The sequence below is a fragment of the Spermophilus citellus genome (genome assembly GCF_964194105.1).
Source record: "Spermophilus citellus genome assembly, chromosome: 4".
Lineage (NCBI taxonomy): Eukaryota > Metazoa > Chordata > Mammalia > Rodentia > Sciuridae > Spermophilus > Spermophilus citellus.
The window spans coordinates 213,590,894-213,616,237 of record NC_138185.1 but is presented as its reverse complement, the minus strand read 5'-3'; the positions used below and the strand labels follow the sequence as shown (position 1 = coordinate 213,616,237).

Below are 25,344 nucleotides of genomic sequence, written 5' to 3'. Positions count from 1 at the left end.
TCAAAGGCTACATTCCATGTGTTCTCTGTTGGAGTCATAATTCCCTTGTGAATTTGGGAGACAGTCATTTGTGAAATCTTCTGGTGCTATTCCTGAAGTCTGGATTCCTTCATTTCTTCGGAGGAGCAGAGAGAGAAGAAGAGATAGAAACATGTCTATTTAAAAAATAAGTTGCAGTGGCAGAGAAGCGAGGGCTATATTCAAAGCATAAAGTGGACCCTTGTTAGTTTCCGCACAGTTGATTTCCACATTCCATTTCTGTGGGAAAATGGGCGACAACATCTCCAAGCTGCTTCCTGCTGAAAGAGGGCAGAGTTGGGGGAAGTGGCCCAAAGTCCTTGTTTTCTACCTTGGATGGGGGGGTGGCGTGACAGCTAAGGGCATTCAGTACCAGAGCAGTCCAGAGGTCCACAGTGGCAGATGGCAGGTGACTGGACAAGGCATACAAAGGGTAGGGATCATGCAGATGGCCAAGGGTGTTGCCACCTTCCTGAGTTCAGTTTCCTTTTGCTCAAGGTGGATCACAATGGGGCAAACTGTATCATTCAGAGAGAGAAAGGGGGAGCTCCCCGAAGCAAAAAGAGCTTTGGCAGCTGCTGGGACAGTCCCTCGGTCCCTCCCTGTACTTGCAGGAACAGCTTCTCTGGTTCAACTGGAGGCAAACTCCCTGATCTCCTAACTCTCCAGCAGTTGGCGCTCAGCGAGTTCTCCAGCACCTGGTAACCTCAGCATGGACAGGGTTCCTCGGAGAGCCAGGCCTGTCCAAGAAAGTTGGAGCTGGGGCTGCTCTTGGGTCCCATCTGGGGCGCCAAATTTGTTACTGAAAGCTCAGTCCTTGTCCCCAGTGCCAATACAATAAGGAGGACATAATTTTGAGAAAAAGGAAAAAGGTTTATTGCTTTGCTAGCAAAGGAGAAACACAGAGGAATCCTGTCCCAGAGGCTAAGAGTCTCCACCTGGGTATCTTCTGGGCCCTCCTGGATCACCCTGGAACTCTGCTCGCTAGTTTGCCTGTCTCTCATTCCCACCTTCCAGCGTCCAAACACAGGTTGCCCTTCATAGCCTAAATACCCACATACTCAACAGCACTCACCATAAAAAGAGTAAGGACCAGGTTCTCAGTCCCTGTGATCATGGGGAGACTGGTCCTAGACACAGTGAGGACACAAAAAGTGTCACTCTGACCTTGGCTTCAGACAATGTGGGTTTCAGCCTTTGCTTTGGCACTTGCTAAGCTGTGTGAATGGCGGATGCTTTCATTCATGAATTTGTTCATTCATTCAACAAATAGAAGATGAAGGAGCCCCAAGAGCCTAAGGTCATCACACCTATTTCTTGTGATTTTGTAACTGCTGCTTCATCAACCCTCTGTGTGGGTTTATGTGCTTACCCTAACAAACACAGGCCCAACAGGATAGATGCCGACTCTAACCTCATCCATTTAAACAGGAATAGAGAGCGCATGTCCATGCTGATTATCATGCTAAATCCCCACCCTAGAAGATCCTGGGGTGCCATGAGACAGCCCATAAGCTGTGCTTCTTGGTCTGCTCCTCTGTGCTCCCCAGAGTCCCCCTTCTCTGGGTCGCACATGACCCCATATGAACCATAATCTTTTGTCCCAGGGGGAACTTGGAACTTCAGTGACTAGAATGGCCAGTTCCTGATTTGTAAACTCAAGTTCCTTTGGGCTTGGCTTGGACCTTGCCTTGGAGACCCTGTCGGCATCCCTCCAGACTAGGATACAGAGGTCAAGGGGCTGACAAAGCCTCCCAGGGCCAGGCATGTGCCAGGCCCCAAGTGTACCGGAGTCACCATCTCTTGCCTCATCGACTGCATAGCTGGGAGGAGACATTAGACAAATACATCTGTGAAAAGTATACCTACAACCGTGGTAAGTGCCACCAAGAACAGCCAGAGAGCACCTTCAGAGACCAGCATGGCTGTTGTAGATTTTGGGGGAGGGGGTGGTCAGTGAAAGCCTCCCTGAAAAAGGTGGCACTGTGGTCAAACCCTAAAAGAGGAGCAGGGTTTGGAAGCGGGAGTGGAAAGGAAAATGTTTCAGAGAGGAACAGCACCTCCCAGGCCCAGAGGTGACCAAGAGCATGGCGTGCTCTAGGAACTCAGATGGCTGGTGGGAGGGACAGTGGGGCTGTTCTTGTGAAACCCAGAGAGCAAAGCTTCTGGTGGTCACTGTGTTATTGCTTCTAACTCTAGTGCCCAGGCACATCCCGGGGCATAGTAGGTGCACAAGAAATCCTGAGCTGCAGACCCAGGAGTGAAGAGCCTTCCCTGCCTGCTTTATGCGCTTCTGTGAGGGAGCAAATGCGAGCTCGAGGGAGAGCTCTGTGTGGTGAGGACTGTGGTAAAGTGCGGAAGCAGCGCTGGTGAAGATGCCAAGTCAAGACGCAAGCAAGGCCGCAGGAGAAGCCCGCCCGGCGCCGACACCAGGCACCGAAGGGACGGCTTATCTTCAGTGGCAGGAGACGGGAAGTCTTTGTAGAGAAGAATATTTTAGCTGCACTTTGAAAGACAGCCATGCTGGTGAGAGGCAGGTGGCAAAGGAACCTGGGGACAGAGCAGCATGATCGAGGGCAGAGCACAGCGAGCCTCTGGGTGCTGAGTGGGGTGTGTATGGGGGAAGGTCACACGGAGGGCACTGGGTGCCAGACCGGACAGTGTTTTGAATGACTGGCAGTGGAGACATCTGTGGTCTGCCCTGTCACATGGGCTCGCTCCCTGGCTGGAGTGACTCGGGATGGGCAGGTAGCCAAGCTGGGAAAGACCTGGCTCTGGGAGCTGCTTGGCAAGGCCTAGCCCGACTGCTGGGGGCTCTCAAGTCCATCAGTGGAGGACGTCAGAACCCAAAGCTGTGGCCCCAGCACTGGACAAGCCTCCCCCGCCAGCCTCCGTGCTCACATTTGAGCTGATCAACCACTACACAGGCGCCACGGGGCCCTGGGAAGCGCGCGGCCTCCACGGCAACAGGAGAGGAACCGCAAAGGCTCTGGAGAGGCGCCCTGCTCCCGGGGTCAGGGAGGACGACTGTGCGAGGGATCCAAGAGAGAGGACAACAAGTTACTGCAATGTGAACAGGAAACAGACAGAGGATGGTGACGGCTACACAGGGGACGGGATGAGAGTGGACGGTGGAGGCAGAAAGGAACAAATCTGAGAGACTGGAAGAAAAACCAAACCAAACCAAAACCCCAAAACCCCAAATCAGGGACTGTGAGGGTGGAGCAAAAGAGGAAGGGGCCAGGAGACCAAGGGCTACTGGAGGATTTGAGTCCTGCTAATCCAAAGACCACCACAGCCTGCTCCTTTTCTCCTTTCAGTTGTTCCCACTGGCAGGGCATACCTTTGACATTTTCTGGATCTCAGGAAACGATAATCTCTTACTTTGCAGATCAGTTATTTGCTGTGTGCCTCTAGGCAAGTTACTTAACCTTTCTGGGCCTTGGTTTCCTTGTTTATTAAATGAAGACAATAGCATCTGATTTACAATGCTACTGTGAAGATGTGTAAATTATTTAGAACAATGACTAGCACATGGTAAGTATTCCAGAAAATAAACCAGCAGAATCCTATGTATATTCAAGGTGTGATTAGTAATGCAAATGGTCCTATTTCTCAGAGAAGGAAAGAGGTTGAACAGTCAATCAAGGTCACACAGCCAGCAACAGTGGCAAGGCCAGATGTGGAATGCTGTCCTTCTCAGGCTTGGTCCTGTGTTCCTCTGACTAAGCAGAGAGATGGTCTCATACCCACCACCGGGCACCATGACAAGGAAAGAACCCCATGGAAGTCCAAGGGTCCATGTCACGCAGGGCGCTTTAGGATGAGCCATCCCCTGGAAATCCTGGTACCAGAGGCCAGAGGCTGATGCCAATTTAGTGATTATTTAATACGTTCATGGAGTCTCGGGTTTAAAAAATAAAACGACTCCCCTCTTCTTGGCTCCTAGCTTGCTGTTTTCAACTGGGTCAGGGCAATGCTGATTCTGCGTGGCCTGGACCCAGGCCTCTGTCAGTGGCGTTTGACCTCAGAAGGGGGTTTGAACCATCCTCGTCTGACAGGAGCTGATATGCTTTCCTCCTGAATGCCATTTATGATCCAAATTCTAGGGTATTATGTGAAAATAAAAAAGGTACCACTTTTCCCTTCAGGCTGGTTATTAAGCAGTGTGGAGCTGTCTCTAATTGTCACTATTGAGCTATCACAGCCGCATCACATGGCAGTTTACACAACGCCCTCCCAGGCCGGGATACTGACAAGGCCCTGGAGATCACGGTCATAAACTGCCAGGTGAGAGGTGCACACACGTCACATGTGAGGGACTGTGGCTGCTCCCTTCAGCAGAGGGGTGCAAGTGCTCATCGCTGCCGGGACCACTGCTCTCCCATGAAGAGCGAGTGGCCCGCTCAGACCGCAGTCACAGACGGTTTGTCCTGTTAGCTACTCAGGGCCTCAGGACTTCCCTGGGTAAGGTGGTGACCCAGCTGAACGCTCCAGAAGGAGCACACTACTCAGGATGGACCAACTGGCAGGGAAGCTAGTCACAGGAAGGACAGGCCGCGCCCTCCTGAGCGGCAGGAGCCAGCCCCCGCTCACCGTGGGCACTCCTGGCTCAGGGTGGGGGCGAGCTCCCTGAGGAGGGCACACCTGCTGGCTGGGGGCGGGGGGCTGGACAAGGAGGACCAGTCAAGGGCATCGCATCAACCATGGCCTCTCTGACCTCGCGAAGGCTCTAGCTCTTCACTCTCACAAGATCCTGAGGCAGCCATCCTACTGTCCCATGGTGCTGCTGAGAACAGGCCCTGCCCTGCCTCACTTCCAAGTCCTTTCTCCTCTGTCACTCTGGATCCTAGAGATCTGAGCTCCCTAAATCTTAGGACTGTATGCTCAGGGAGTCCTTTGCTTGGTTCTTGGGGCCTCTCCACGTGTTCATCTGTATTCTGTTTCTTTCCAGGTTATTTCAGCGTCTCCAGCTGAGGCAAAGAGCGGGCGCCCAGGATCAGTTACTAAGGGGTGCTGTTCCATGCCTACAAGACTGGTGTCAGAGAGCAAGAGGGACAGGGATGGAGAAGAAGCATGCTGTTCCAGTGGTCAGTGGACCATGATGTCTGGAATCTGGACGCCATCTTGTGGGCCAAGGGGAGCCACACAAGATTGAAGGGCAAAGGAATCCACCTGCATCTGGGGACAGACCTGGACCCGAGGACAGAAACTTGGCCCTGAAGCAGACAGTAGCAGTGAGGAAACGGGAGGAATTCTCAACAGGTGGATGGGACAGGATGTGGCAAGAGAATGGATAGGGAAGAAGCTGGTTTTGTTAGCTGGGGGGAATGTAGGAGGCTACCAAGAAGCCTCACGTGAAACGAGGCTTCCCAGCTGTGGACTCCCGGGAGACCCTGGAAGCCAGAGCCACAGCTGTAAGAACGGAGCTCCGGTCACAGCGTGTGAGGCAGGCACAGGTCCAGGGCCTGACAAAGCATACGGTTGACACACACCAAAGGGAGCAGCGTTCTAGGAGGAATGCAGGCACCTCCCAACACACACAGACGCCTATGGATCTCGAACTCTGTCGCCGATCTTTGACATAAATGGATCTTTCCTATAATAGAGATTTTCAGGCCCAAAGTGTTAGTCTAATTTAAAAATTAAATACACCTCTAAAGTACAGAGTCAATTCAGAAAACACTATAGAACTGATAAATTGAAATTAGACCTCAGAAGAATTAGGTCTTTGACTTATATTGACAAGCTCTAATTAGGAACTTACTGCGAACCAAGCATCTCTAAGTGCTGGACGTACAAGGTCAAACGTACCTGACATTATTCTCTGAGTCTTAAGGGACAGCTACTGATGCTCTAACTGCAAGTGAGGTCAATCTTGAGAGGATGCCTTTATGGATTCATTCATTTAAAAGAAGCAGGAAAAAATGGGAGTTTTTTCAGTTGTAAGGAGCATTGCCACTTGGCTGCTGAGTTATAGGTCCTTATCACAGCTGCAGGAAAGTAGGGCATCGCCAGGGTCCCTGAAGGTGACTGCCTCTGCTGTTTGACACTGTGTCTTTCCTATTTGCAACACTGGCCTCAGGTCACAGTGATCGAGGTGGCAAACTAGTGAAGGACAAAAGAGCATTCTGGGTACTGATAATTCAGAAATGTGGGTGGTGTGGACATGGAGCTCTGTTTGGGAGGCACAAAGAAAGGCTGATCTCCAGAGATGAGGCCCAGGCAGGAGGGTGACTGCAGAGCTCTAAGTCTCTTTGGAAGCATGTAACTAAAAGCATAAAAGGCATGTGCCAGCCGGGCGCGGTGGTGCACACCTGTAATCCCAGCAACTTGAGGGGCTGGTGCAGGAGGGTTGTCAAGTTCCAGGCCAGTCTCAGCAACTTAGTGAGACCCTATTTTAAAAGAAAAAAGATTGCGGGCTGCAGTTGTGGCTCAGTGGTAGAGCACTTGCCTAGTATGTGTGAGGCACTGGGTTCAATCCTCAGCACCACATAAAAGAAAAAGGGTTGGGGTATAGCTCAGTGGTAGAGCACTTGCCTAGCATGTTTGAGGCACTGGGTTATATTCTAAGTACCGTGAAGAAGGAGGGAGGGAGGAAAAAACAGGATGATGTCTTTTTAGTACCAAAGAGGGAAAGCTTCAAAAAACAACGCACCCCCATTATTTTGCAACAAATTGCATTCTTGTCAGGGAACATCCTAAGGTTATGATAATACAGAAATCTTCAAGACGTTTATCTAACCAATGGGGACTGGCAGCTGCACTGCAATGGGCTGGGTGGGGAGAGAGTGAGAGCGGCTGCAGTGCGCTCTCCGCACTGCGCTCTCCTCCCAGCAGTTTGTGGCTGTGTTGAAGCCCTTACTATATACCATACCCACTGTTCACAGTTTCCACAGACACTCTTTGGCAGATTTCTTCTGCTCAAGTTGCTCAGAACAGGGCAGTACGAACTCCAGGAACATCAACTAAGAACTGTTTGCTAAGAGACTCCCAAGAGAAAGCAGGCTGCCACCTGGTCAAGGGGACACACATCAACGACCCTGACACAGTGGGGCACGGGATGCAGGAGTGAGGCCTGGAGTGCAGACAGCTGCAGCGGGTGGAGGCCCAGGGCGTAAGGTGCTGTTCCTCATAAAGATCAGGGCTGGTGACAGGGCCAGGCCTGGCTCCCAGAGAACCCCAAATCCTGCATGGCGGGAATGTCAAGTGCCAGGAATGAGGGGTGAGGGTCGAGGCCAGAGCAGCCAGATGTCAGAGTCCCAAGGGAAACGAAGGTCATGCCAGAAACCTGGACTTTGCCTCAAGAACTGAAGCAGGGGACAAAAGGACTGGATTTGTGGCTGACAGACACCTCTGGCAGCAGCGTGAAGAGCAGCTTGCAGGTGCCTAGGAAGTGAGCTGGAGGTTCCTGAACTAGAACTTGACATGCCCTGGACACAGAGGCTGTGGGATGGTCAGGGGTGACCGAGCACCGAGCAGCCTGAAGGAGGGAGAGCGACAAGCCTTGGTGATTCAGCAGATACGGGGTGACAGAGCTGCTAAGGAGGATTTCCATACAAGAAGGGCAGTGGGTGAAAGGTGGCAGATTTCATGTGGCTTAAGAAAATTTTGATGGTATCTGCGATGTCCATATCCTCAAGTAATATCTGAATAATCCTCAGTGTAACTTAAGAATAAAGACTCCAGCTTGTTCCTCATTCTGTCCCTGGAGTCTATCCTGAAGAGGCACAGGGTACTTGCAGAGCTGAGCTAGGGTCACGGGGATCAACCCCAGGCTGCTGGAATGTTCAGCTCTGAGGGGAAACCAGTGAGCGGGTCCACTGCATGCCCACCCTCCCAGGGCAAGCGTCCTGTTCCAGGGCTCGTACAGCCTTGGCACAGCCCTTTGGGTTGTCCCCAAAGTCATCACCATAGATATTATTCTGTGAAGGCCCCGCAGAGGTCTACCATTTTCCCAGAAGTGTCAGACACCAGTGAGTGACACAGCTTAAGGACATCTCCTATATCTCAACCCAACACCACCTTTTACCCACTGATGAGAAACATCAGCTCACCTTCAGGGGAAAGCCCTAGAAGCCTACCTTCCAGGATGGCATCTTAGCTGATAATCTTCCTCGTCTGGAAACAAGCCCACTATTGGGGGACACATCAGGAGAGCCCTGCGACAAGGCAGACCTAGGATTGCGAGGTCACTGGAAGTGCAGAACAGCCAGTTCCTGAGATGCTGTGGGGCCATGCTGACAGCAGCAGCCAGACAGGTCTACTGCTAGGTCCCCAAAGCCAGCTGGCCCCCCTCCAGGTCTTGGCTGTTCACAGTTCCTCTGACTCCATGACTTCCTCCAGCATCTCTTCCCTCCTTTTGGGGACTTAAGTTGTTTTTTGTAAAACAGAACTGAAAGAATAAGACCTTTGGTCTCTGGGGTCTGCTCATTCAGGCTTGATGTCTCCCTTGTGTCACAGGAGCACTTGGCTCACACCTGGGACACCTGTTGTCTTACCACTCACAGACAAGTTACCTACTGACCATGACCTAACTGGATGGGCGAGGTGAAACTGCTTCTGCGCCTTGCCCCAGTCATTCATGATTCATTAAATGACACAGATGACCCAATCAAATGGGAAAATGTCTGGGGACCAGACGGTGCAGTGTGCAGGTCCTCTCCAGGATTAGGGAGACAGCTGGTGGTAGAGCACCGCTCCAGGCTGCGTGTGCTGAGACCAGCCAGCACACAGTGGGGGAAGCTGTCACCATCTTAGTGTGTTACTTACACGGTCACCCTGGTTGGCATCAGGCTCTGAATCTGTTGGTAGAGCACAGAAGCAGAACTCATTTTTTATATTCTTGGCTGATGGTCTTTTTAAATAGCAGACTCTCTATTTTACCTAGAAGCTGCTATTGCAGGGCTTTCTTATTCCAAAAGTACAGAAATAAGAGCCCAGTATGAAGACAGTTTGGGGGTTCTCATTATTATTCTCATTTCCCCTCTATTACCCTTCTCTAAGGTGCAGAGAAAGAATATCTTAGGTAAAGATTAGCAGCTGAGAAGGGCCTAGAGGATGTGCAAGGGCAACACACATCTATATTACCATTTTCATGATCAGGGAGGAGGTGAGAACCGTTACAACAGATTAGGACTTTCAAAAGCTGACAGAAGCCAAACAAGAGTGACATGGAATTTTCTTGTTTCTTAAGGAACTGCTAGGAGCTGACTCCAGCCTGAGTTTGAAGCCACAATCACTATAATCACCTCAGGTTACTCAATACTGTTATCCTGGACTGTGAGTTCACCATTTCCCCCGAAACTAGTATAAAGTTGGATGATCACCGAGGGATTATGAGAAGACTGAGGTCTCAGGGCTGGTCCCACTCTACCTGTGGAACCTTCGGGACATAATATTCTTGCCTAGAAAGTAGGGTAATCACCTACCTTATGGGCCTGTGGAAGCTGAGCTTTCGTTATAAGTGGCATATGAATCTGCATTGTTCTACTTTGCAGGAAACAAAATATTCTGAAACCTCATGACACCACCCTCCAAAGAGGCCAGTGGTAGTTTTGTAGTAAGCCCTCTGGATGGAGAAGCATGGGTAAAGACTGGCAAGGGACAGGGAGAGAAAGGGGGAGAACAGCTATTCCCTAGAGCATGGTGCAGGGAAAGACGGCAGCACTGTGTGGGTGGGCCGGGAAGGGCCCTGCATGCCTTAAGAGTGGATTCCCATGAATGACGTGGGACCAGACTGAAATGTAAGAATAAGCACCCCGCACCTGCTTAGCTAAACCTGGTCCAGTAAAAGTGGTTCACAATGGAGCTATGTCATGTATGTTTATTATAAAGTCAATTACAGCAAGTGGTTTTAAAAAAGGGAGAGGGGGAGGGGGAGGGAGGCAGGAGGAGGAGGGGGGAGGGGGAAGGGCAGGGGGCGAGAGAGAAAAAGGGAGGGAGGGAGGAGGGAGGGAGAGGCATTAGCCTTTACTACATGGGCAATTCTGACTGTGTTCCACCACATGAGCCTGGGGAGGGAAGATGGGAGTTCCTGGGGCCTGTGTGCCCCTCGGAGGTGGGGGACTCCTCTCTGGGCCAAATGTGATTCTAGTGTTTAAAGACACATATGGCCTGTACAACCTGGTCACCACATAGAAGCTTGCCACTTCACTGGTGTTTGGCTGTGAAAACCACGAGTCAGTTCAAAGCTGGGAAGTAAGCCAGCTGGGCTGGACTTTTTGAGATACAGTTTTTCACGTGGTGCCTTTCAGGGGTGAACGTGGCATGACACCAGTCTGTCTCCCAGCTCCCCTCCTGCCAATCTCTTTCCAGGAATAATGGTGCCCTGCCCGCCTCCCAAGCCCTCCTTCTTCCCAGCTGTACCCTCCCATCATCCCCAACTAAAATGCTTGTGCTTGGCTGGGCCCTTCCTTTGGTGATTTGTCATTTACCCCTTGAGATGAATCTTCATGTCATATTTCACAGAACTTATTTAAACACTGCTATTAACTTCACCTGTTGACCTCTAACCAGGTAACCCTCTGCATCTGTCTAAGTGTTTTGTAAGTTTATCACACAGAACAGCTGTTGAGAGCAGAGGTTCTGGTATAGAATCTTGATCCTCTATCTGCTGACCCTGGACAGGTCACCATGACTAAAGAAGAGAACTCAAAAGTCCATCTCAGTTCCCAAGTGACCCTTGAGACAGCTGGGAGAGGGAACTCACAAATGCTGACGGGAGGAAGAGCACCCCAAGCTCGTAGGAGCGGATCATCAGCTGGGCGCCGTTCTTCTCCAATGCTCCCCAAGCGGCCTTGGACAGGTTGGCGCTGCAGAGACAAGGACACAGAGAGGCCTGGCTCAGTGAAGCATCTCTGTGCAGGTCAGACTCACAGAAAAACAGCTGCAATCATGCTGATTCAGTTTCTAGGAAGGGGATTTAAATCCTGCTATAATCCTCTGGTTTTATCTAACTGCTAATTGGGGACAATTTTATGTTCATTTGCATTTTCCGTTGAGGGTAACTATTAAAATAATTACTTTTCCTATTTCTTTATTTTCCTTCAAATCCTTTTCCTTTTCGTAACTTTGGTATAGCCAAGACTTCCCCTTTTGTTGTATAGAAAAATAATTTAAGAAAAAACCATGTTAACGTTACTTTAAATAGAAGCATCTTAGGCTTCACACTTGCTTTCTCTGGCCCTCCTTTTTATTTTTTTGGCCAGGTAGTGCTAACTTCTATGTTTGTTCTAAAGAAAGCAGCTCTGAGGGCACTAGATTTAATTGTACTCATATCCAAAAAGAAAAGGTGCATTAGAATGATGCTTTATGGGGACAAAGAGTTGTAGATCTAGCTAAAAAATCATAGTGCAGCAGGAAGGGGGAGACCCGGAACTGATCATGCAGAAGGTGCCAAGAGGTATGTCAGTTCTCACTGACGTGGACACTAAAAGTGCCAACTTCTGAGAAGCAGGCAGTAGAATGGCTTCCTGGCCTCTTGGCTAAGATCAACTATAGAAGTTGAAAGTGGAACCACAGTCACTAGGAGGGAGGGGCTTGGAAGGAGAGAGGGAGGAGCTTGGAAGGAGAGAGGGAGGAGCTTGGAAGGAGAGAGGGAGGGGCTTGGAAGGAGAGAAGGAGGGGCTTGGAAGGAGAGAGGGAGGGGCTTGGAAGGAGAGAGGGAGGGGCTTGGAAGGAGAGAGGGAGGCTGGATACTGGCCACCAAAACAAGCATTTTGCGGCACAGCAGAGCGAGTACAGTTTGTAAAAAGTTATTCTGCATTTTATAAAGAACCAGGAGAAAGGATTTGAAGGTTCCTAATACAAAGAAATGGCAAAGGTTTAAAGAGATGAAAGCACTACTTACTGATCTGTTCATTAGAACACATTATATACGTGAATTATCACACTGAACCCCCTAAATATGCACAACTTAAAAAAAAAGGGAAAATAAAAGAAAGTACACATCAGTATGCTCTGGAATGGAGACAATGAAGCTCTGAGGCATCGTATTAGATTTCTTTCCTGCAAATGTGATAGAGAGATCTCATCTGCTCTTAACTAACATAAACCTACAAAATACCTTTTTTTTTTTTTTCCCCAATTAGGCTCATCTGAACTCACTATTACTTTCAAAATGAGCACTAAACCTCAGCTACTCAGAACCTTTAAAGCAAGGCTTTGTGGATAACTGGGCATTTTGAGAGTCCTTCACTAGAGCACTGACCACCTTCCTGGTGATATGCTGGAATAGGAGATATCAAGTCATGGGAGAAGAATGATCTAAGGGATGTAGTGGAACAGAGAGGGGGGGATGGGGACATTAGAGCTAAGGACAACCCTTGAAACCATTAAGCTCACTTAATAAAATAAAATAAATAAAATTCAGAATCCACTGTCCACAGAATCCACTTTGCACATTTACAAAATATTTCTGTCTTCTTAACTGGACCACAACAAGGATAGGAAACATCTTTGATGCATAAGGATGCACAATTGTGAATGTCACTGTCTATGGGATATTCAAAGGGACAGAAAGTGGGATGCTTATGGCAAGTGGGATTATGACTTTAGGAAAGATGTTTTCTTTAAAAATCTAAGAACTGGGCAGTGGTGTGCACCTCCAATCCCAGCCAGTCAGGAGGCCTGGGTAACACAGTGAGACCCTTCCTCAAAAAGAAACAAACAAAAGCTAAAAACAAAGTTCAGAAGACCTGCTTTTGGGTCTCTCATCCGTTATTAACAAAGGTGACCTGGACCATGACAAAAGCCTAATGGCAAAACTGTACAGTGAGTGCAAGGCAGGAGTCCTGCTCTGCCAGTTTTCCTCACTCTGGATTCTGCCTTCAGGATTACTCTAGACTGTCAGCAGCATGACACCCTGAGAATGAGGAACCTCTGGAAGGCAACTCTCCAAGACTTGAGGGCTTCGTCCACAGTACAGGTCAACGGAGACCATGAGGGAACACTGGTTTCTTCCAACCTCTCCTTTTGTGTTGGCTTCTAACAGAATTCCAAGAATCTGGAACCTCAAAAAGTGAAAGACTGAAAGCCACTTGTAGGTGGTCTAGGTGAAAAATCAACATTTCTTGAACTATCACCTCTAATAATTTTTTGCATTCTGAGTCATGGGCACCTGGGCAGCCAGGAAGATGGGCATGTATATCCAAACTCCAACCCACCTGCTCCTTGGGCAGCATGGACAGGAATCTACCTGTGCAGTAAACACTGATGTCCTTCACAGAGCACAGTGACACCATGGAGCTCTTGCAAAGTTCTTCTGCTCCAGAAATCCCATGCAAGTTCCAGCTTCTGCTCTTCATTCAGAATCCACTGTCCACGGTCTGCCTTGGCGACCCATGCTCCCTCTGCCCTCAGTCTGCCATCTTTCTCTGTCTCCCTCAGGACTGAGCTACCTTCTCCCCTCAGTGCTGTGGAGCGTTTTGTTGTTGCTAGATGTTAGTAATGCTTGGTCACTAAAGAGGGTGGGGTATCCACTTACTTTGGATTATTCAAGGTTTGGAACTACCCTATAAGATGGGGAGTTCTAGGAGAATAGGACTCTGGATGACCCAGTTCTATAGTCCATGGGAATCTCTGCCTAAGCTACTAATTAATTCACGATGAATGATAGAGGGCTTCCGGGGGCCAGGAGTACCTCACTCAGGGCTTGAGCAGAGACTTTAAAGAGGTTGTGTGCATGTCTCTATGTACAATATGTGTTTGACAGGCATGTGACATCACACAAATGTGGGAGCTGGCTGAACAGTTCTCAGACTGTGACCTTGGCTCTGAGGATGGGGCTAGAAGTCCACAGGGCAGGAGGAAGCCAGAGGAAGACAAGTAGGAGCAGCAAGCTAGGACCACGAGGGCAAGGTGAAGCCCGAGGACAGAAACCCATGTCAGTGGTTGTCACCTCTGGATTGGGGTGACAGTGTCTTGCAGAAACCAGGCCCTTTGTCACAGAGCTAAATGTACATACATGGCAAGGCCCAGGAGCTAGAGAAGCTCAAGGAGAACCAGGAAGGGTGTAGGCTCTGCTGCTGCCTCACGCCAACACGGTGAGCTGGAGCACATTTGACACGTGCTGTCAAAATGACAGCTGTCTCCTGTTCACCCCCCAAATATTCTACAGGAATTTCTTGGGGCCTACCCTAAATTGCAAAATATAAGGAAGGGAATTCTGGGAAATGTGATTAGCTTAGGCAGGTTGACCCCCTTTTCAAGTGTTATGGACTAAGCATCTGCTTTTGTATACAGAAATCCTAACCCCCAACGTGATGGCATTAGGAGACGGGGCCTCTGAGAGGTATTAGTGGCCATACAGAAGACTCCAGAGTGTCTTGCCCTCATCCTACGATGTGAGGATACAAGAAGACAGCCATCTGCAATCAGGAAGAAACACCTCACTTGAACCAATGTGCTGGCACCCTGATACTGGGCTTCAGCCTCTAGAACTATGAGAAACAGATCTTTGTCTAAAGTTATCTGGCCTGTGGCACTTGGTACAGCAGTCCGAAATGAAGAAGACAGCAAGTCACCTCAGTTAAGCTAATGGTCACTTATTCAATTAGACAGTTTGTAGGCCCCCTGCGTAGGAGGCGCATGGATGTTGCTGGATCATTCTGCCACAGCTTTTCAGGATTGGCTTCTAATTACAGGTTTGATCCAAGTCCACAATATAAAAGTATTATACCAAAGTTGAAAAATTTATGAACAGATTTAATAATATATAACAGACAATTTTAGAGGAAATCTTAGGGGGGTATAAGAATGATATATAAGGATCGTGGAGAAGAAAGGAAAGCCAAAAAGGAGCCCTGGTCCCCTAATCAGTAGAGGGTATTGTCTCTACTTTCCTCTAACTCCTAAGCCATTGCTTTTCTTCCTGGGCTTTAGGTTCCTGTCTCTAGAATCAAGGCTAAAACCCCTTCCCAGTCAAGAGTCTACAAGATGAGACCTCGTGTTCAGAGCTACCTGGGACTTCTCTTTAGCCCCAAAGAGAAAGGCCCTGACTTCCAGTGGAACTGCCCACCGAGGACTGCTCCTCTGAACATCATGGTAATGCACTGGGGATCAGCTGCACAGGAAAAGAAGGGCACACCAAAGATGATCTCTGGGCCAAACCCTGAGGCACTTAAACTTTAGTAATGACAGTGGCTGCCTTGGTCATCGGTGGCTAGAGCACTCTGGAGTGGCTGGTTTGGGTTCATGCTTAAGCTTTTGTCAGAAGATGGATGGGTATTCGTGATGACTCATGACTGCTGTCATGGTAACGTGTGCTGATAAATGTTTCTTTTCATCATTAATTACTTAACAGTCTAAGCAGCAGTGGCACAAAGAATACAGAGGTGACTTAGTGACTTAGGCTGAGGTTTTGGCCACACACTTCTGGTGGGCTGGTGGGGGCCAGGCACTTTCACTGACAGATCCAATGCAGAGTGTTACAGTGGACATTGGAGATCAGACCTGGCAGCTGTGGCAAGGAGGGGGAATAAGGGACTTTAGCCAATGCTGCTGTCGCTCCTTCCCCCAACCCCAGGACAGTACGCCTCTGTGTGCAGACATACTCACACACATACACACAGGCAGAATAGGGTCTCTTCTTTCTGGATTTGCTGTGCATTTTCTAGTATTCTTGGGCTCTGTTTCTTTTTACAGACTGAAATATAATTTCACAAGTGCTATGAAAAAATAATCTCATTGGAAAAGATTCATGTTGTGTATGGGGATACACAGGCCTGTAAGCTTTAATTTTGATAGATACTATCTAATTTCCCTCTAAGGCATTTTCTTTCTATTTAGATTATGACTTAAAGTATATAAAAATACATTTTCCTTGGACTCTTTAAGAATTTTGAGTGGATAATAGCTTGTGGTTTTTTCCCCCATGTAATAGACAAAATATCTCATTTAATTTGATTTCTCTGATTACTGTGGTATTCAGTATTTTTAATCTCTGAGACATCTAGGTTTCTTAATTCTGTGAATTACCCATTTTTAATTGTTATTTATATGTCTGCATTAGTTTATTGTTGCTTTAATAAATTGTCATATTTAGTGGCTTAAAACAACAAAAATTTATTATCCTATAATTCTGAAATTCAAAAATTCAAAATAGGTCTGGCTGGGCTAAAAATCAAGGTCCTCGCAGGGCCCTATTCCTTCTGGAGGCTCTAGGGAAGAGCTAATTTCCTTGACTTTCCCAGTGTGGAGGCTGCTTGCATCTCTGTTTCTCCATCTTCAAGGCCAAAGAGGCAGGCCACGTCCTCTCCACACTTCCATCTGTCCTGACTTATCCCTCTTCCACTGAGAAACACCTTTGTTAATAACACAACTACCCAATTTTAAGGCACGTTGATTAGGAAACTAAATCATACCTGACACCGGGACTCCTCTCTGCCACACAATGTAACATTAAGATGTCTTTGGGTAGCCATTCTTCTGCCTAATACACAATGGGAATAATTTGCAATCATGTTGTCAATGTTTCCCAGTTAACTCTGTCAATGAAAGCCTGCAAAGTCTCATTTTCTTGGTTGCTTTCTTCCTTTTCTGCAGGGAGAATAGGGGAGTTGCCTAAGTTGTAATTTTGTGTAACTTCTGATCATGAGGTTTTATTTAGAGAGGCCTTCCCCATCTATCCCAAAATGGTGTCATTTGATGAAGTGAATTTCAAAAATATTTTTTAAGTTCAAAAATGTATCAATATTTCTTTCTTTCTCTTAGAGAGAGAGAGAGAGAGAGAGAGAGAGAGAGAGAGAGAGAATGAATGAATATGAATGAGAATTTTAATGTTTATTTTTTAGTTTTCGGCGGACACATCTTTATTTGTATGTGGTTCTGAGGATCGAACCTGGGCCGCACGCAGGCCAGGTGAGCACGCTACCGCTTGAGCCACATCCCCAGCCTTCTTTCTTTCTTTTGTTTTTGTTTTTATTGTCAATGTATTCTGTGTCCTGTCAACTACATCTTTGCCTATTTTGAGGTCATGAGCATATTCTTGATCTAGAGCTTTTAGTTGCTTTTTAAAATTTAGATCTAGCATGTCTGAAATTAATTTTATTTATGGCCCAAGAGAGGACCACATTTACTTATTTTCTTCATGCCCATAGTTATTTTCAACATACATAGCCAACTGTTTAGCACCACTTCTTGATTAGATTGGTGCCTATGTCAAAAATCTTTGATTATGCTTGTCTATTTCTGCACTCTTTTCTGTTCTATTGATGAATTTACTATGTTGCTACCACAGGATTACTATATTTTTACAATAAATCCTAAAATCATGTAGTATAAGTCTTGCTCTTAAAAACTGTCTTGGTCTTTGCATATTTATGTAAATTTTGGAATGAACATGTTCTTCTCCCAAGTTACCTTGGCTAGTGTAAATACTTTGCATTTGCAAATATATTTTATAATCAGCTTGATTTTTTAATAAAAATGCCCAATGAGATTTTGATTGAGACTGTAATGAAATATGTCAATAATTTTGGAAGTAGCTGACATTTTAACAATATTGAATATTCCAATCCATAAATATTTTATCTTTGTATTTCTTTTAACAGTGCTTTATGTGCAGTTTCCATTATAGACATCTTATATACCTTTTGTTAAAATTATTATTTCTAGTTATTTGATGCTATTAAATTGATTAGGATTCTGCAAATGCACTCATGTAATCTGCAAATATAGTTTTGCTTCTTTCTTTACAACCTTTGCCTTTTATTTTTCTTGGCTTATTGCATGGGCTATAACTGCCACTATAATACATCAAAGAATCTCATTTAGTATTCAATTTATTATATGAGTTCAATAAGACTTTTTCCCATACCATTATCATGAAATCACTCAAAGTCACTGTCAAGTTCCACAATGCCACATCCAATGGAAACTTCCTTGGCCCCATCTTATTCAATCTCTTAGTAGCAGATGCAACATCCACTATAACTGTCCCCCATTCCTGGCTTAATGGAAATAGAGTATTTTTAACTTCTGATATCTGATATGCTTTGGATTTCTCTATATTTTCACTCTCTCTGGTCAGTTCTTTTCTTCTCTAGTCTCTCAGTACCAGAATGTCAGTAATTGGTCCCACCTTATGTCAAGATATTTACTTATTTTTAAGGTAAATATTAACAGAGACCCTGTTTCTAGGCTCTTGAAGTGATGGCCAGAAACAAAATCTGGAGGTACAGAGGTCCCCTCAGGTTGCAGAGAATTCTCATAGCTAAATCCACAATGAAGAGACACCTATAAGAGTAGATTTCAAAACACAAGAAAAAATAATCCAAATTTTTCATGAACAAAAGACAATAGAAAATAGGATTAGATTCTAAGAACTTCAGATGATTGGTCAATTAGATGGTAACTGAAAAAGAAGTATATTTAAGTACTTTGAATATAAAAGAAAACATGAAGCAAGAAAAAGCAAATTTGATAACAATTGCAGCTAGCTCACAGTACCTACCACCTGCCAGGCATTAACTCTATCAATCCTCATTCTAAACTACTGGATATTTATACTATTAGTATCTGTATATAATAGGTAAGAAAATTGAAGCTAAGTAATTTGCCTAAGGCTTCATGGGTAGTAAATGATAGAGCAAGAATTTAGGCAGTTGGATTCTGGTCTAGGCTCTAAACCATGAAACACATGGCACGTTAACAGTGAAAAATACAGTGACTAAAATAAAAAACTCTTATTAATGAATAAAACAACAATCATATCTGAGCACAAGACTAATGAACTAGAAGGAAGATCTGAAGAAATGAGGGAGAAGGCAACTCAGGAGGCAAAGGGTGGAAGAAAAATCACACACTCTAGAGAGAGGTGCTAATGAGCACATAATTAGGATTATAAAAGAGAAGTTCAAAAAAGGCTGAGAGTCAATGTGCTAAGAAATGATTGAAACATAATAAATCCTGATAAGACTAAATAAAAATAAATTTATATGTACTTATCCATTGTAGTTATACTGCAGGACACCAAGACAAAGACAATCTCAAAAGCTGCCAGAGGGAAAAGACAGGTTTCCCACAAAGGAACGAAAACTATCCAGCGACCTCTCATGGTAGCACTGACCAAGCTGACAAGCCAATTAGAAAAGCTCTTCAGAGAAGAGCTTTTTCAAATCCAGTTGAATCATCATTCAAAAATGAAGGCAAATAAAGGTAACTTATTGGCTTAGTGCCAACAGAAGGCCTCTCTACAAGATAGCTATAAAGGAGAACATTCAGGAAATCCCACAAACTTGTTGGGACAGAGCCACCAGGAAGAAAGAGGATCAAATTAAGTCAACTGTGGGTAAATGTAAATAAGAACTGAATAAAAATAATAATAAAAATGATTAATTTTGAAAATCTAAAAATACGATGGAAAAAACAGTGGAAAATAAAAACTGTAGAGAAGGGTAATTAGGATTAGACCTCCATTTTTTTTGGCTCTCTAGGAAGGAAGAAAACACTGATTAACTTTTCATTCTTAAGCAATAACAATTTTAGGTTTAAGATAAGAAATCGATTATACCTTTCAAATTAACAGAAGAAAAAGAAATGGTCAGGATCAAAAGGCAGAAAAAGAAGGAGCAGAGAAAGAAAAACATGGAAACTAAAAACTACAAGGTAAAATCACAGAAAATGAAAAACATTAGTGCCGACACCGAATGCAAATATATTAAAGTCACTTATAAAAATAGAGATCACCAGATTAGATTCTTAAGACATGCCTACAAAACAAAGATAGGGAGATAATAGAAGATGTGGGACTTTTTAGATACAACACTAAAAGCATGATCCAAAGAAGAAAACACTGGTAAGCTAAATGTCATTAAAATTTTTTCTTTTTTCGCACAGGTATGTGTGTGTGTGTGAGGGTGTTACTGGGGACTAAACCCAGAGGTGCTTAACTACTGAGCCACTGCCCAAACCCCTTTTATTTTTTCATTTTTGACACAAGCTTTTGCTAAGTTGCTTAGGGCCTCACTAAATTGATGAGGTTGGCCTCAAACTGGTCATCCTCCTGCCTCAGCTTCCTAAATTACTGGGTTTACAGGTGTGCACTACCATGCCTAGCTAAAAACTTTTCCGTGAATAAATCTGTTAAGAGAATGAAAAGACAAGACATAGACTGCAAAAAATTTTTGCAAAACAGATCTGAAAAAGGACCGGTGTCTACGACATACAAAGGACTCTCAAAACTCAATAAGAAATCAAACAACCTGACTAAAAAATGGGCAAAAGACCTGATCAGGCACCTCACCAAAGAAGACACACAGATGACAAAAATGTCAAAGATCCTTCACATCACAGGTCATTAGAGAATTACAAATTAAACAAGATACATCTACATACCTATTAGAATGGCCAAAGTCCATTAAACTTACCCTTTCCTCTTCCTTGGGGCTTTTCCACTTACCAACTGTAACCATCACCTTGACAAGAATAATTCCTGACATCTGCTATTTAGACTTATCAAATTTCCAAACTGGCATCTCCAAATAAACTGGATTTCTCTGGATATTACTGTCACCCCAAGCTCAATACATCAAAAAACAGGATCAGCAAGGCTTCCCCTCTGAAAACCAGTCTTTTCCTAAATTCCCATCTCTTCAGTCTCATTTGATAAGGCTTAAAAATCTCAGGCATTTGGGACTTATCTGCTCCATAGGCAACCATGTATAGCCAGTTACCAATCTGCTTTACTATTGTTATTTTCTTTGTGGTGCTAGGGATAGAACCCAGAGCCTTGCATGTGGTGGGGAAGTGCTCTACCACTGAGCTACCACACCAGTCTTTTTATTTTTGTGACAGGCTCTTGCTACGTTGCTGAGGCTGGCCTTGAACTTGTGATCCTCCTGCCTCAGCTTACCAAGTAGTTGGGATTACAGATTCACCACCATGCCAGGCTCCAATTTTTCTATTCTACCCTTGTAACAACCTCTGTTTCCAGGGTCCTTTTTACTCTAGAATGCAGATCCAGATGGACTGTCCATCTCAGATGTCTCATTCCATACCTCCTCCAGTGGTTCTCAGAGAGCATCAATGTGTCCTTTCTACTTAGGCATAAAGTAAATGTCATAACCTGGCATCCAGTACCCTCCACTGCTGTCTGAATCAATGCTTTAAACTTCATTTCCCACTATGCCTTTTCGTGACACTTCTCTTTTTTACTGAACTGATTCACTGAGTACCTCCAGACCTATCTATTTATCATTGCCCCCAATTTTTGCAAACATAATTTCTTTGTCCATCTTGACTTCCACTATACCCACTCCTATAGATGTCTGAGCTCTTTCCCCTCCCACGGACCCCAACTCTTAAAGGAAGCTGTCTGCAGTTATTCTAGCTCCCAATACTGAATCCTACAGATGTTAGGCAAGCAAGAAACATCTAATTAATTCAAAGAAAAGGACCTGACCCACAGGGAGAGAAGACACAATTTGCTAATGCTACTTTGTTTACTATAGTTAGAGAATTTAAGATTTTTAAATCAGAATTTAGAGAAAAGGACTAATTATTGACAATTTAGCACAAAATACAGGTAAAGTAGGATGGTGGGTAAGAGCAGGACTTGAATTCACGTGCATTTTGATCACAATTAGTGCTAACCTTGCTCACCTCAGTGAAGCATGGTAATAAAGTTGCCTCATAAAGTTGAGGGGGGAATCATACCAGATACACTGTGTAAAGGTCCTTGGCACATCAGTGGTGCTTAATAAATGTTAGTTATCATCAACGTCATCAATATTTTGCTAAATGCATGGAAGGTGACTCTGGTCCTTTTCTCTGGTCTGACTCATCAAGTGATGAAATTCTCTGGAAGGCAAGTCTACCCAACCGAGTCAAGTTAATCCTACAGAGTTTTGGTATAGAGGAGTCTAAAAATTACTCACCCTATCTATCACATCACTGATTTTTAAATCCTAGCATGCATGGGCCCACAAAGCAGAAATGCAGTGAACTCCCATTTTACTTTAAAGGAAATTGAAAAAACTTCCTTTACAAAACATGGTTCTACCCCACTTCCTCAATTTTTATTACAGGTGATAAAGTAACAAGAATGTAATTTGTTTAATGTAATAAAATGAAACCAATCCTGCAGATATTGAACAATCTTGTGATGTACCACATCAGCTGTTTTGAGTGTGGGAGTCTTATAGATACTCAGTATTAACAAAGAAACATCATCAGCAGGAAAAAAAAAAAAAAACGAAAATGGTTTTGATCCATGTTTTCAAACAGATAAGCAAGAGCAGAGCACTGCAGGAGTTGAGCACTTGGGAGTGGGTTTGTAAGTAAAAATTCTGACAAATCCCCAAATGGATTCTGAAAAATCTATTTGCAACCTCACTTTGTTCCTGTCACAGGCAAATCCTGGCTCCCAAGCAAAGTCTTTCACATCCACGCTGAGTCCTCAGTGGAGCCTCTGGCATTCCATGGCACAGTGCAGCCTACCTGTCAGTTTTGTCTTTAAATGGATCCATCATCCTTGACCCCATAAATGCAACTATCAGGACTTTAGAAGCCATCACATCAGCAGTGAGGATCCAAATGACAAAAATTACTGTCCAGCAGGATCAAAATTGCTTTTCAAATTTCAGGTCAGAAATGATATTAGAACATTACATCAAATAATTTGAGTGTATATTTAACAGTGACTAATGTGATAATCAAATGCTGCTATTTTATTTTCTACTGAAATGTTCCATTATTTGGTGTGTCTCTTATGATGGAAAGAAAATAAATATAAGAACTTGAAAAGAGCCACTGACTTCAATTTGGGTTTGGTTTTTGCTAGCTCTGTTACCTTGCCATTCCATACTTTGAGCACCAATTTCTCCACCTACGATATGGATTTGGCACCATCTGCTCACTGTGCTGGGTTATAAAGGGGAATGAAGGAACAATCAAGGAAGTGCTTAGAAAATTATAAAGCATAATGCAAAAGTAAGGCTTAGAAAGCACTAATACTCTGAACAGAACTATGAAATGCTAGAACGGGCATTGGGAGATCTTTTATCATGATTTAATTTTTTTTTTTTTAAACCTGGAGACCTCTTTGTTCAAAAGAAACATTTAAAACAAACAAAAAGCCATTGTCTCTGGATGAACCAAGGAGATACCTACCCTCCTCTCCCCCTGCCTGTTGTGATGGACTCAGAAAGGAATTTTTAGAACTTGCAGGGCTGCAAGGAACACAGTGTCCACTCCATGGATTGAACCCAAGCCCTGGATGAGCAGAGAGGGAAAGAGGCCTGGAGAGGGGTGGCGATCGACTGTAAATAGGAGTGGGGGCTGCAGATGTGGGCTGTTCCCTCAGCCAGGGAAGCCTGACAGGGCTGATGCATGGCCAGTACTTGGTCATTTTTCCTTAGAGACTCTGAAATAATTTTTGAAGAAAACTTCTCTCCCAAAGCCCCTGAGGCTGTGGAGAGCCTTGGCTTTGTCTTTCTGAGTTCCACAGTGGTGTAGCCTGCTGGGAGACAGCCCTGCAATTTTTGGAGGCTTTCCAAGATTTTCACCAACACCTTTCCAGGTAGGAAAGCTAACAAAGCCTGGTGTGGCAGTGCCTGGAAAACAGCGCCCACAGCCCTTCAGGTAGCCCCTCCTCACTCCCTGCCCAGCCTGTGACCATGCTTGGCGGGCCCCCGCCTTGGTATCTGCATGTGAGTGCCCTCCTGCCTTTCCCCATGGCTGCCAAATCCAGGTCCCACAGACTCACGCCTGGAGGTTTGCCTCAGTGTCTCAGGAGGGTTTCCTTCCTGCCTCCATGTTCTCTTTCCTCTAATCTAACCTACAAACTAATTCCTTAAAGAGTATGATTTAGAGGAAATAAAAGATCTGGATTCAGCCTGACCTCTGTGCCCATTTCTATTTTCATAAAATAGGTAAAAATACCCGCACTATTTAGATTTCAGAAAGCACAGGACAGCATTATCATGAAAATAAAATAAACCAATGATAAAGACCTAATAACAGACCTTATTAGTAATTTTAATAAAATACTGTTGAGCACTTTGTTCTCTTGTCCAAAAACCTCCAGTGATCCCTAACTGCAGTCTACCACACTCAAACCTCCAGTGATCCCTAACTGCAGTCTACCACACTCGACCCCATCCACCTGACAGGCTTCTCTCCCAGCCCTCTCTACACAACGCTCTGTGCCAACTCTGTGGCCCCTTCACCTCCCCAGCTTTCCTTGTCTTGGGAACTTCACGGCTGTGATTTTTTTCTACATAAAGTACTCAGCCAGGCCTGTTGTGTTTGTCAGCTTTTCATCACTATAACAAAGTACCTGAGACAATGAAAGGGAAACAGTTTATTTTGACTCAGTTTTGGAGGTTCCAGTCCATCACCAGTTGTCCCATTACCTTGGATGTGTGGTGAGGCAGCACATGATACAAAGGGCGAGGTAGCACAAAACTGCTCATCTCAAGGCCAGAGAGCAGAGCAGGAAAGAGGAATGGACTGGGTCCCCTGATTCACTACCTTCCAATAGGCCACCTGGGGACCAAGCCTTACCACGCGGACCTCTGGGGCACACTTCTCCAAACTGTAGCACCTATCAAATGCTGCTCTGTTGAGCACCAAAGGTACTACTTCCTGAAGCTTCATCTAGTTACTCTAGGCAGAAGTGATCTCTCTTCTCTGACTTCCCTGCAGCTTATTATAGGAACTGCCTTGGATGTCCTTAACTGCTACAGTGTAAACTCCTCTATCTACACATACTGAAACCCAACTACACACTGATCAGGCTCTCTGCAGTCAGCAGACTACTGCATGGCAGGCAGGCCTAGCACGTATCCTGAGTGGGAATGAAATGTGTATCTGCGAATGACTGAACAGATGAATAAAACCTGAATGACCACAGAAGACTTAAAAACAATGTGGAACAACAGAAAGAGACAAATGACTCAGGTTCTAGATGGCATCCACTTATTGCTACACAAAGTGGCTGGGTTTGGTGTGAACAGCCTGGATGGGCAGGATCCAGAGGAGTCAGGTACTTAACAAACTTTTGTCAGCTGACCAGATATTGACTAGCAACTGGGAATTGGATGGCCATAATGAAGAAGCATTTTAAGAGCAGTGAAGCTTTAGGCACCCCCAGCAAAGCCTGGTACAGAACAGGGACTCAATAAGCATTTGCTGAATAAAATGAGAGAGGTAGGGGACACGAGCTGAGATCATTGTCAGATGATACAAAGGCAGCTATAGGCACCTAAGCTGCTCCGCAGGGCCCCAGATGACAGCAATGGCAGAAACTGAAATCTTACACGTCATGGTGAAAGGGAGGGTAGGCAGGCAGGGCATTCTGGGTGGAGGGCAGGAGAGGACCAG

At 45.3% G+C, this 25,344-nt stretch overlaps 1 protein-coding gene across 4 annotated transcripts in view; it reads right to left on the bottom strand.

Moving 5' to 3' along the window:
- The window catches only part of TDP1 (tyrosyl-DNA phosphodiesterase 1), a 76,507-nt gene that overhangs the window by 6,055 nt on the left and 45,108 nt on the right, over window positions 1-25,344 (bottom strand). For all 4 annotated transcript variants that reach the window (XM_081290653.1, XM_081290656.1, XM_081290654.1 and 1 more), the window contains one exon: window positions 10,730-10,832. In XM_081290653.1, coding sequence (XP_081146779.1) covers window positions 10,730-10,832 — 103 coding nt within the window. The remainder of the gene's footprint in view (window positions 1-10,729; window positions 10,833-25,344) is intronic.